Raw genomic sequence first — 13995 nt, forward strand, 5'->3', positions numbered from 1 at the left:
CTTCTTTGAGATCAGAAAACAATTTTGACAACAGATTTTGTGAGAGTAAGACATGAGAATACTGCAACATTACAGATTTTTTAAGAGTGTTAAAAAAATCCAAAAGGCACAGATGAATACCAAAGGAATCATTCACTTTTATGATGATGCGTGACCTGTATCACAAATAGAAGAAAAACGAAACTTACATTTTTTGAATGGGGAATTTTTTAGGATTCTCTCTGTAGTCTGACTTGGCACCAAGTGATCTTCCTCTCTTCTCCAAGATGAAGGCCTGACTGGCTACTCAGTGTTTCATGACCAACTATGAGTTCTAGGATGCCGTCAACAACTGACTGAGGCACTTGGTGGTACCATTCTTTAATGAAGGAATAAAGAAGACGATGTCAAATGTTTGAATTTGGGTGGTGACTCTAAGGAGAAGTAATGTCAACATATAAGTACAGATTGTATATAAAAATGTATCTTTTTTTTTTTCCTTTTTTAATAGCCAGTTGAAGATTACTTCATGAATACCTCTTTTACAGCAGTTCGCTAATCACATGACTTACATTTCAATGAAGGTGAAAAAAAAAGAGAGAGAACTGGAAACATTATAAACCACCTTGGCACTTGAAATGTAGAACATCCAGAAATCCACAACAGAGGAAAATGCAATACCTACAAAACTTAAAAAAGTAGACAGAATCAACTGCTATGCCTTTGAGTAATGTGATACAAAACACAAGTTAGTACAGGTTTAGTTCTAGAAGAATACTCATACAACATAATTATGCATGCAACACAAAAATTCTAGTAGCAATATTGGATAAATAATCAGATATTTCAGTGAAACAAAATGTTACCGACCTCCTTGCCGGCCACGTCGATAATCACTCATCAGATCAGGTAAGTTCTTAAGATTATCCTGGAGCTCATAGAGTCCAACACTTTTTGGAAAATGTCCAGATATACCACTAATGACCAGCTCCTCACCAGGAGGTGGTGATGCCAGTTTCTTCCCAGCAGTAATAAATTCTGCATAGACATCTGATCCGGCCACTGAGTTGTCTGAAGCTTTGGTCATTGTGGAAAGTCTTGTTACACTATAATCAGAATACAGAGTTTCATTAAACTTTATTTCACTTTACTCACAGAATATTAGTGAAATATGGATTGCACACAAAATATCTTATTACTGTGTGTCACCAGTATCTGGAACAATTTGTACTTCTAAAACTAAAAATATTTAAAATACATAAATCATGATGGTCATTGAAACACCCAAAAAGCCTCTCTGGTTCATACGACAAATACGTTTAAAATGCTAGCTGCAAATGCTAGCTGCAAACATTTTCCCTGTTCCAGATGATGCCTCTCTGCTTGCAATGTACATGTATCCATGTAGAGTAGGATTATCGGTGGTTGGAGGCTCTAATGTTATGTTATTAGGCATGTGATGGAGCCTTCTAGGGAGATGGCTGACAAGGATGAGAAGAAATGCAGTTTGCACTGTGTGTGCATCCCAGATGTGGAGTGGGTCTTACCAGGTGCCATGAACAGCATAGGGTGCAACCAACTGCAGGTAGTGGCTCTTGTCAGTACCAATGATGTGCACTGTTTCAGATCACAAAAAATTTTCTTTGGTTTCCAGCAGCTATCTGAAGTAAAGACAACCAGTCTTGCTCGAAAGATGAAAGTGAAGCTCACCACCTGCATCATTATTGATTGACAGGTCCAATTACAGTACTTTTGTACAGAACCAAGTGAAGGTCCTGAATCAGAAGCTCAAACTGTTGCGTCACTGTGTAAGCTGCAGCTTTCTTGACATACATCATAGGGTGGAAGGGTATCAGTATCCATCATTTGGATTTGCAGCTCCTCATGTTTACTGTGTTTGCACTTAAAATTGTTGGATGTAAGGTCCACGAGTTATGCAAAACACATCCATTAAATAGATCAGGAGCCCACTACATACATGAGATGGTTACATGGGTAGTGGAGACATATGGAGTGGACTGGGGAGATTTTACAGGTTACAAGGTCTCAGAAAAGTACCAACAGGGGCACAGCCTCCAAAAGAGCAGGTCAAACACAGGACAGGGATACACCTAGAAGATATTGGTATCACTGTTGTAAATTGTCATACTTGTGGTGGGAAAGATTCAGAGCTCCACGCGCTCATTGAAGATGCTGAAGCAGAAATCATTATCACCTACTCAAAATTAGCTATGTACTGTTGGAGGTAAGTTAAAACCAAAGTTTTTACCAACAACCCAATGGTCTACAGAAAGTATAAAGCAAATTAAGTTGGTGGTGCCATGTTTGTTGCTGTTACCTTGTAGAAAAATCAAAGCAGATAGCAGTGTCTTAAAATTCATTGAATAAATATAAACAGTTTTCTATCAGAAAAGTTTTCAGTTTTGTCTAAAAATCAATCCCCTTGCATGTTCTTAGATAGTTTGGTAGTTTGTTACACCAAATCTAAGAATATCACATTTTCTTTGTATGGAGTCAGCACAGTGATGGCTTTTGCACATGTTAGAAAAAATAATACGACAATAATTACATTCAAGAAATATGTTACATAGTACAATTGTTCCTCCTTCATTTTTAATTTGGTTGTTTTCCAAAAGTGATTATATTTTGTTCTGATGTTATGACCACGCAGACAAGTGTACTTGAAAACTGCAGTTAGCTGACTCATAAAAAACTTTTTTAAGTATACATTAGCTGCAAGGCCCCATAATTAAATAGCATAGTTAAGAAAGCAGTAAGTTGTTTTACAGTATGTTACTTTTAATTTTTGGCTAGGAACTATTTCTGTGTGCTGGCTATGGAGATATAAGCCAGTACTGACTTTTCCACATACAAAATAAATGTGGTTTGCCTTTGCAGATTCTCATCAATGTACACATCCAGAAACCTTCAGCTGCCAGTTTCTGTTGCTGGAAAAAAAATTACTACACTTGGAGAGACAACATTGACTTTGATGTGATAATAGCATACACCATATGGGGAATAGCAGATGGTCTGATAATGGTTTCAGTGTCGTCTGCCAATAGATAGCATTATGGCATAGCTATGAGAGCTCCATCTGTACCTATCCTAATGGCCAGAAGCCTCAGTGTGGTGCAAAAGTGTGAAGCAAGCAGGCAACCATGCCACAGAGATGCACTCATGCTTCCTACAGCCAAAATAGCAAGTTTGAAAGAGGTCAAACTGTGGCCTTCAAAGTGATGGAATAATCTTTTTGGAGAACTGCCACACAAGTTGAACGTGCTGCAACAATGTTGAAACAATGCTGGTATCAGTGGTATTGTTGAACATTTACAAACATGCAAGTGAGGTTCTGTATATCAACACTGCACAGATGTCCACCAGGATCATCACATTGTAAGGGCAGCAGTGGCAGATCATAGAGCTACCACATCACAAAAAAGACGGCTTGTGAATTCAGATGAGTCAACACGAACTATTGCAAACTGGTTATTAGCATTGGGACTACAGGCATGCACACCTCTAGCCCGTCTTCCACTCGCGCTACAGCATTAACATGCACGGCTCAAAGAGTGCCATCAGAAGATCACTTGGAAGAAGAATGGCGAGCAGTAGTCTTCAGCGAAGAAAGCATGCAGGTGATGGTCATCTGTACTTACAACACAGACCTGGTGAATGTTGTCTCATAGAGTGCATACAGCCAAGAAACACTGACCCCATCCCATGTCTTACAGACTGGGGTGCGATAAGCTAAAACTCTCATTCACCTTTGGTGTTTCTGGAGGGGACAATAACTAGAACTAGTGCCTGATAAATGTAGAATGTTGTTGGACCCATCCTTTTTTTCCATTCTTCCAACAGGAAGATGATGTCTTGTTGCAACAGGACAGTGCTTGCCCGCACACAGCCCATGAAACTCAAAGTGCTCGGCAAGACATGTAGCAGCTTCCCTGGCCAGCACAATCTCTGGACTTGTCTCCAATTGTGCTTGTGTGCAGTATAATGGGATGAAAAATGACTAATGTGACTCATCAGCCAACAACTCTTACAGAACTACATCAACAGGTCAAGCAGATATGGCATAACATACACCAGGACAGTATTCACTGTCCATACAATTGACTGGATAGCAGAATCAGTGCCTGCATTGCTGCTTGTGGAGGTTATACCCTGTACTAACACAGGTGTTTCAGCAAGGATTGATACTTAGTACCTCAGAACTGCTCGTGCTATTGATCTGTAAATGTAATCATTTCGTGTACTCTATATGTGCTGTTGCAACAATAAATCTTGAGTGAATTGGAAACCTCTAAAAGGGTGTATTAATGGTTCTCCAGTAGTGTATACTACTTCTAACATTGTGGTGATGCCTGCCTGTTTGAAATGCCAGTAATTGAGATTTAGCAACATTCACCTTGCACCTCTAATTGATGAAGTGTTTTGTTAATCCTGTTTGTTACCCCACTAGCAGCAAAAGATTCTAACTCCTTACATTATCTACCACAGAAGAATATTATAATGTCATCTGCGTGGCTTATAATATGTGAGTTAATGGGTTGTACAATGTCACTATGCACAAATGTTAAGAATACTAGTAGCAAGACACAATCAATACCTGTGTGAAAGCAATGGTAATTTTACCAACAACAGAGCCACAAAATTGAAGTTACTGTACCAAAAGCAGTCTTCTGAAGTTCACTCAACAATGAAGATTTAGTAACTACTCTAGAATTTGAATCATGAGCAGCTGCCAACTTGAGCAATTTGGAAGTGGATACCTTTATGGTACCCAAACCAACTTTAGTCACTTTTCACAAGGAAGTCTCTGAATCCTTACTGTATAACAAGTACGTTCCTTTCATAATATGTTGATGAAATAGCTCAATTTTTATCATATAGGCCCAAACTAGCAACCCCCCTCTCCTGGCTGCACAAGAGTAGCACAAAGTATTTATGGCCAGACAATGACTCAAACCATTTAAGCAGTACATGACAGGAAAGTTCTCAGAAGGTGCAATTATATGTTCCATATTTAATTGGCATTCAGAATGACATGTGGCAAAGGTGGATGCTTTGAGTATACGCACCACCTAATCTGTCTGACTGTAGCACGAGCTCAGTAAGAGCTACATGCGCATGCCAGCTGCCTGACTGCAATCCAATATGTTATTATCCACTTGACCACAACAAATCAGCACTAGTTACTTGCCAGATGACTGACTCCAGAACCAGTGCGGTGAGAGCTACATTTTGTGTGTGACCTACAATGTGGTATGAGGCACCCACTGCCACACAACACTGGTACAGAGCATCCTCCACAATGCAACATTAGCACACAGCACCCTCTACCATGCAGCTTTGGTACAAGACACTGACACGAAACATTATCATGAAGCACACTCTGCCACACACATTGGTAAGGAGCACCCACTTCCACATAACTCTGGTAAGATGACCCTATGTCACACAACATCAGTAAAAAGCATCCTTCACCACTTAACATTTGTACAAAGCTTCTTCTGCCATGTAATGATATGAAGTACCCTCTGCTATGTAGCACTTGTATGGAGCACACATGAGCTAAAGCAATTCCAAGCCATTCCGCCACGCACAGTCAGATAACAACGGTGGTGTTTTCTTAGTGGCACAAGATGCTAAATCGTCATAGTTCAGTCAGTTTGTACTAAATGTTTATAAATGATAATAAACAGACCTTCCTCATAAAACAGTCTATTTATCTGTAAAACTCTATGAAAATGCCTACGGTACTTCCTGATGTTAGCCATAACATACAGACTAAACTGAGGTAAGGGTGTTCAGTTTACGTGTGTATAGAAGATAGATAGATAGATAGATAGATAGAGGCTCAATTAAACATCTGTATTCACAGACTGCAAAGTTGCACAGGTCAATCTAGTACACAGGGAAGGAATTAGAGACCCGAATTAGAGACCCATATCATTGACACTTATTATTAATAGAATTTTGGTGTATATACATTATGAAATACCTCCAAGAAAGACACATAACCAGCACAGACTTCAAAAATATAATTCTTGTGAATCACAAGTGCTTCTTTATTCACACAGGTTAAAGATGCTACCAACAGGAAATCTCAAGTTAATTCCATATTTATAGATTTCCAGAAGGCTTTTGATACAGTTCCTCACAAGCAGCTTCCAATCAAATGGCATGCCTATGGAGTCTGTGACTGGATTCAAGGCCACAGTTCATAGTAACTAGTGGGAAGTCATGTACCAAAACCAAAACTATATCTGAGGTTCTCCACAGAAGCATTATAGGACTTTATTGTTCCTGATGTTTGTAAAAGATTTTTTCTTGGAAGAAATTTCTGCAATTTGGCTGTAAATTATTTATTTCACAGATGATGATTTCATATTTATAGTCATTCTCAACTGCTTGTTGAAATGTCAGAATATATTTGATTTGTCTGTGACATGTCACTGACGAGAAAACACATTTCTGGTCTTATAGACCATTTGTCGTATTACATATTGAAGACACATAATCCAGCTGATGCCAGGAGCAAAATCAGTCTAGGAACTTTTTGGATGGACGGTGTATACCCTACCAGGTCTGGTAACAACAATAAACATGACTAGCACTAATGCTCTGGTGGCCACTCTACCTGATGCAGGGAACTGCAATTTAATCATTTCATATATACCAATGATGTGCACAGGTAGGATATTACATTGATATATGATCATGTCTGCTAAGTGCTTCACATTTTTTCTTGGCAGGCAGTGAACATTGCATGCATGTCTGCTTGAGTAGTTATTTTTGGAAGTGATACCGGGCATGACCTCCAAATATACCCCAGTGCTGTACAAACCATTTTCAGTTTTCTTGTCATGTCAAATCTGGGGAAAACATCAAGCATTCAATGACTCACAGGCAGATGGAGAAAATGGACTTCTTCTTTAAAACCTGTACAGGGGAAATTGAACAATGCCTCTGGGCCCAATGGACTCCCTATGAGGTTCTATATCCAATTTGTGGCTGTGTTAAGCCCTCTGTTAACTATAATCTTTCATTGATTCCTTGAATAAAAACCCATGCCCAGTGCTTGGAAGAAAGCACAAGTCATACCTGTCTACAAGAAAGGTAATGAAAATGATGCACAAAACTACCATGCAATATCCTTGACATCAGTTTGTTGTAGAATATTAGAACATATTTTGATCTTAAACATAATGAGGTATGTCAAAAAGAATGACCTCTCCCATGCCACCGGGTATGACCTCCAAATATACCCCAGTGCTGTACAAACCATTTTCAGTTTTCTTGTTACGTCAAATCTTGGGAAAACATCAAGCATTCAATGATTGCCCTCCTCTGACTTCATCAGTAGTCACTGGCAGTCAGTTGCTGTTGATGTTGATGGAGGTAATTGTCGAAGGCCTGATGAAAAATCACAAGATGCAGGTCTAAAGCTTCATGTTTTACCCAGATTTGACAAGACACGAAAATTGAGAATGTGTTATTGGCTTACACAAGAATGTCATAGTGAGAACTTCATTCTTAGCTCACAGTGTTATTTGCTATCATTATATTTCCTATTTTGCTCCTGTCATGTCAGAATACAAAGAAGTAACGGTATGTCACATTTCAGTAAGGTATGTAGTATGTACCTAGTGATGGAGTGATTCAGCTTCTTGTAATACTGGGATCATTACAAGAGACAAGAAGAGAAAACTAAGAGAATAGCAAAGATATAAGTAACACAGAAGTAGACGAAGGATTTATTCTCTAATGCTTTCAGTGGACAGAACAGCTGAGTAGGAGACACTGAGTGAACACAGAGAAGGATAGCAAATGGAGTACTTAACAGAAGTGCTATACGACATGTAATGATAGAAACTCGAAGAAAAATTATCTGATATGACATGCAAATCTACTTGGGGAATTTCAAGAATCAATGTTCAAGTCTGAATCTCTGAACATTCTCATCAGATCCTATAGCTTCACTCTCTGCACATTGTCTTATGAGACAGGCAGTTGAGCTAGATGTAAACTGAATTAACAACCATCAGTTTACTATAATGGTGAGAATGTGTGAAGTTTTTTGGCATGTTGGCACACTTGTTTAGGCAAATTCTAGGTTGGCCTCATCTCCAACTCTGAGCCACAATACATAAGCAGTAAAAATATCAATGCACAAGGAACACTGTTTACATGACTCACAGGCAGATGGAGGAAATGGACTTCCTCTTTAAAACCTGTACAGGGGAAATTGAACAATGCCTCTGAGCCCAATGGAATCCCTAAGAGGTTCTATATCCAATTTGTGGCTGTGTTAAGCCATCTGTTAACTACACTCCTGGAAATGGAAAAAAGAACACATTGACACCGGTGTGTCAGACCCACCATACTTGCTCCGGACACTGCGAGAGGGCTGTACAAGCAATGATCACACGCACGGCACAGCGGACACACCAGGAACCGCGGTGTTCGCCGTCGAATGGCGCTAGCTGAGCAGCATTTGTGCACCGCCGCCGTCAGTGTCAGCCAGTTTGCCGTGGCATACGGAGCTCCATCGCAGTCTTTAACACTGGTAGCATGCCGCGACAGCGTGGACGTGAACCGTATGTGCAGTTGACGGACTTTGAGCGAGGGCGTATAGTGGGCATGCGGGAGGCCGGGTGGACGTACCGCCGAATTGCTCAACACGTGGGGCATGAGGTCTCCACAGTACATCGGTGTTGTCGCCAGTGGTCGGCGGAAGGTGCACGTGCCCGTCGACCTGGGACCGGACCGCAGCGACGCACGGATGCACGGCAAGACCGTAGGATCCTACGCAGTGCCGTAGGGGACCGCACCGCCACTTCCCAGCAAATTAGGGACACTGTTGCTCCTGGGGTATCGGCGAGGACCATTCGCAACCGTCTCCATGAAGCTGGGCTACGGTCCCGCACACCGTTAGGCCGTCTTCCACTCACGCCCCAACATCGTGCAGCCCGCCCCCAGTGGTGTCGCGACAGGCGTGAATGGAGGGACGAATGGAGACGTGTCGTCTTCAGCGATGAGAGTCGCTTCTGCCTTGGTGCCAATGATGGTCGTATGCGTGTTTGGCGCCGTGCAGGTGAGCACCACAATCAGGACTGCATACGACCGAGGCACACAGGGCCAACACCTGGCATCATGGTGTGGGGAGCAATCTCCTACACTGGCCGTACACCACTGGTGATCGTCGAGGGGACACTGAATAGTGCACGGTACAACCAAACCGTCATCGAACCCATCGTTCTACCATTCCTAGACCGGCAAGGGAACTTGCTGTTCCAACAGGACAATGCACGTCCGCATGTATCCCGTGCCACCCAACGTGCTCTAGAAGGTGTAAGTCAACTACCCTGGCCAGCAAGATCTCCGGATCTGTCCCCCATTGAGCATGTTTGGGACTGGATGAAGCGTCGTCTCACGCGGTCTGCACGTCCAGCACGAGCGATGGTCCAACTGAGGCGCCAGGTGGAAATGGCATGGCAAGCCGTTCCACAGGACTACATCCAGCATCTCTACGATCGTCTCCGTGGGAGAATAGCAGCCTGCATTGCTGCGAAAGGTGGATATACACTGTACTAGTGCCGACATTGTGCATGCTCTGTTGCCTGTGTCTATGTGCCTGTGGTTCTGTCAGTGTGATCATGTGATGTATCTGACCCCAGGAATGTGTCAATAAAGTTTCCCCTTCCTGGGACAATGAATTCACGGTGTTCTTATTTCAATTTCCAGGAGTGTATAATCGTTCATTGATTCCTTGAATAAAAACCCATGCCCAGTGCTTGGAAGAAAGCACAAGTCATACCTGTCTACAAGAAAGGTAATGAAAGTGATGCAAAAACTACCATACAATATCCTTGACATCAGTTTGTTGTAGAATATTAGAACATACACTCCTGGAAATTGAAATAAGAACACCGTGAATTCATTGTCCCAGGAAGGGGGAACTTTATTGACGCATTCCTGGGGTCAGATACATCACATGATCACACTGACAGAACCACAGGCACATAGACACAGGCAACAGAGCATGCACAATGTCGGCACTAGTACAGTGTATATCCACCTTTCGCAGCAATGCAGGCTGCTATTCTCCCATGGAGACGATCGTAGAGATGCTGGATGTAGTCCTGTGGAACGGCTTGCCATGCCATTTCCACCTGGCGCCTCAGTTGGACCAGCGTTCGTGCTGGACGTGCAGACTGCGTGAGACGACGCTTCATCCAGTCCCAAACATGCTCAATGGGGGACAGATCCGGAGATCTTGCTGGCCAGGATAGTTGACTTACACCTTCTAGAGCACGTTGGGTGGCACGGGATACATGCGGACGTGCATTGTCCTGTTGGAACAGCAAGTTCCCTTGCCGGTCTAGGAATGGTAGAACGATGGGTTCGATGACGGTTTGGATGTACCGTGCACTATTCAGTGTCCCCTCGACGATCACCAGTGGTGTACGGCCAGTGTAGGAGATCGCTCCCCACACCATGATGCCGGGTGTTGGCCCTGTGTGCCTCGGTCGTATGCAGTCCTGATTGTGGTGCTCACCTGCACGGCGCCAAACACGCATACGACCATCATTGGCACCAAGGCAGAAGCGAATCTCATCGCTGAAGACGACACGTCTCCATTCGTCCCTCCATTCACGCCTGTCGCGACACCACTGGAGGCGGGCTGCACGATGTTGGGGCGTGAGCGGAAGACGGCCTAACGGTGTGCGGGACCGTAGCCCAGCTTCATGGAGACGGTTGCGAATGGTCCTCGCCGATACCCCAGGAGCAACAGTGTCCCTAATTTGCTGGGAAGTGGCGGTGCGGTCCCCTACGGCACTGCGTAGGATCCTACGGTCTTGGAGTGCATCCGTGCGTCGCTGCGGTCCGGTCCCAGGTCGACGGGCACGTGCACCTTCCGCCGACCACTGGCGACAACATCGATGTACTGTGGAGACCTCACGCCCCACGTGTTGAGCAATTCGGCGGTACGTCCACACGGCCTCCCGCATGCCCACTATACGCCCTCGCTCAAAGTCCGTCAACTGCACATACGGTTCACGTCCACGCTGTCGCGGCATGCTACCAGTGTTAAAGACTGCGATGGAGCTGCGTATGCCACGGCAAACTGGCTGACACTGACGGCGCCGGTGCACAAAAGCTGCGCAGCTAGCGCCATTCGACGGCCAACACCGCGGTTCCTGGTGTGTCCGCTGTGCCGTGCGTGTGATCATTGCTTGTACAGCCCTCTCGCAGTGCCCGGAGCAAGTATGGTGGGTCTGACACACCGGTGTCAATGTGTTCTTTTTTCCATTTCCAGGAGTGTATTTTGATCTTAAACATAATGAGGTGTCTCAAAAAGAATGACCTCCCCCATGCCACCCAGCACAGATCTCAAAAACATGGATCGTGTAAGACCTAACTCACATATTTTCCACATGACACTCTGAAAGCCATGGATCAAGGCTGTCAGATAGGTAGAGCATTTCTTGATTTCTGAAAAACACTTTACTTAGTATCATACCTAAGCTTATTATCAGAAGTATGATCATGTGAGGTATCAAGTGAAATTTGTGACTGGATTGAGAATTTTTGGTATGGAAGACGCAGCATATTATCTTGGATGGAGCATCATCCTCAGGTGTAGAAGTAGTTTTGGGTGTGCCCAGGGAAATGTGTGTGGCTTCTGCTGTTCATGTTGTATGGTAATGACCTTGTACACAATATTAAAAGTAACCTTAATAGTAACATGATGTAGTTATGTACAATGAAGGATGACAGTTCGTGAGAAGCTGCACAAATACTGAGTCAGGACCTGATAAGATTTCAAATTGGTGCAAAGACTGGCAACTTGTTCCAAATGTTCGAAAATATAAAACTGTGCACTTCACAAAACAAAATAACATAATATCCTATGACTACAGTATCTGTATGGAATGATCACATAGGCTCAGTCATGGGAAAATAGATAACAGACTTAGGTTTATTGGTAGAATTCTAGGGAAATGCACTGAGTCTACAAAGAAGATTGCTTACAAATCATTCGTGCAATCCATTCTAGGATACTGCTTAAGTGTGTGGGACCTGTACCAAACAGGACTAACAGGGAGCATTGAACATATACAGAGAAGGGCAACACAAATAATCACAAGTTAGTTTGACCTGCAGAAGAGTGTCGCAGAGACACTGAAACAAATGAACTGGCAGACACTTGAAGACAGATGTAAGCTATCCTGGAAAAACCTAATCACAAAGTTGGAAGAACTGGCTTTAAACAGTAAGTCCAAGGATATACTACAATCTCCTACATAACACTCCAGTAAGGATCATGAGAATAAGATCAGATTAATTGAAGCATGCACAGAGGCACTTAAATAGTCATTCATCCCATATGTACTCCTTATGTGGATGAAATGGGAAAAAACCCTAATAAGTAGTAAAATAGGATGTACCCTCTGTCACACACTTCCCCCAAGGTTTACAGAGTATAAATATAGGTGTATGAGGGGCAGCCAAATGAAAACTGAACACCTGGCACAACAGGACCATAGGAGGGTTCCAAAAAAAAGTAATCACCATGTGTGTTAAGACATTCAGGCCACTGGGGGAGGAGTCAATCAATTCCTGTTTCACAGAATACAGTAGGCCATGGATCCTGAACGACACTCACTCTTGCACCTCCTTGTCCAACAGAAACTGACATCCACATGTCTTCCTTCAGGTTGCCAAAGATGTGAAAATCACATGGTAAAAGATCTGTGCTGCATGGAAGATTGTGCAGTGTTTTCAACCAAAGGGTAGACTTCAGGTGACTGACAATGTAAGAGTGGGAGTTATTGTGCAACAGGATGATTTTGTACCAGAGCATTCCTGGAGGTTTTGATTTATATCATGTCTCAGGTTCTGTGAAGTGTCTTCACAGCACAGCACACTGATTATGGTTCCACATCAAGAAACTGATGAAGCAGAGGAATAATCCTGTCGCATGATAGCGCTCGCCTCCATACTGGCAATCAGACAAAGGATATGCTTTGTTGATTTGATTTGGAAATACTACCACATCCTCCATACAGGCCAAATCTTTCACCATAATCATTCTATAGTCTGTTTTTGCAGGTGTTCAGTTTTCATTTGACTGTCCCTTACAGACAGTCAGAAACAAGCTGAGCTAGCTCACATATTTGCTAAGATAGAGCTCTAGCTTTACAGTGAATACCTTGAAACCTCAGCAACAAAAAATGCTTGCAAAAGAATGAAAATAAGCCCCAATTTTCTTGCAAGTATTATACATTCACATGACAGAGACAGGTTTCACAGTTCTTATGGCAATGAGCTCAAATAGCTTGGTTATCTCTGATCCACAACAACAGTACAGTAGCAGAAAAAGGTAACAAATACTAGGTTAGAAAGCACTGTTTTACAAAGAAAAATCAAAGCTCCATGTTTTACAAAGAAAAATCAAAGCTCCAGGATGAACAACAGAATTCTGGTGTAGTTTTTGTTAATGACATTTAAAAGAAACTAGGTAAAACAATCCATTAACCAGTACAGTACTAGTTACAGAAAGCTGGTTGAAACCTGAAACTGATAGCAGTGAGATTTTTGGGGAAAATTTAAGTGTATATTGAAAGGATAGACTAACGGGAAGGCTCATCTCTGATTTAATCAAAAACTTTAGAGAAAACTTCTGTTCACTTGTACATAAGTTCCCCAATCATAATGTAATCATCAGAGGAGACTTTTAATCATCCAACAATTAAATGAGAAAATTACTGTTTTGTTAGTGGTGGGCATGATAAGTTAAGATACACTGTGAAACATTACTAAATACCTTGTCTGAAAACTATCTAGAACAGATGTTTAGGAACCCCATCCATGACGGAAATATATTAAATCTAATGCCAACAAATACACCTGACATCATTGAGGATGTCCACATAGAAACTGGTATCAATGACCAGGATGTGGTTGTGGCAACAATGATTACAAAGGACAACTAAAACA

At 42.5% G+C, this 13995-nt stretch overlaps 1 protein-coding gene across 1 annotated transcript in view; it reads right to left on the reverse strand.

Moving 5' to 3' along the window:
* LOC124711917 (fatty acid synthase-like) overlaps positions 1 to 13995 on the reverse strand; it is a 436120-nt gene that overhangs the window by 401168 nt on the left and 20957 nt on the right. The window contains exon 2 of the mRNA XM_047242172.1: positions 850 to 1085. Coding sequence (XP_047098128.1) covers positions 850 to 1066 — 217 coding nt within the window. The 5' untranslated portion in view covers positions 1067 to 1085. The remainder of the gene's footprint in view (positions 1 to 849; positions 1086 to 13995) is intronic.

Source organism: Schistocerca piceifrons, chromosome 8, assembly GCF_021461385.2.
Source record: "Schistocerca piceifrons isolate TAMUIC-IGC-003096 chromosome 8, iqSchPice1.1, whole genome shotgun sequence".
Lineage (NCBI taxonomy): Eukaryota > Metazoa > Arthropoda > Insecta > Orthoptera > Acrididae > Schistocerca > Schistocerca piceifrons.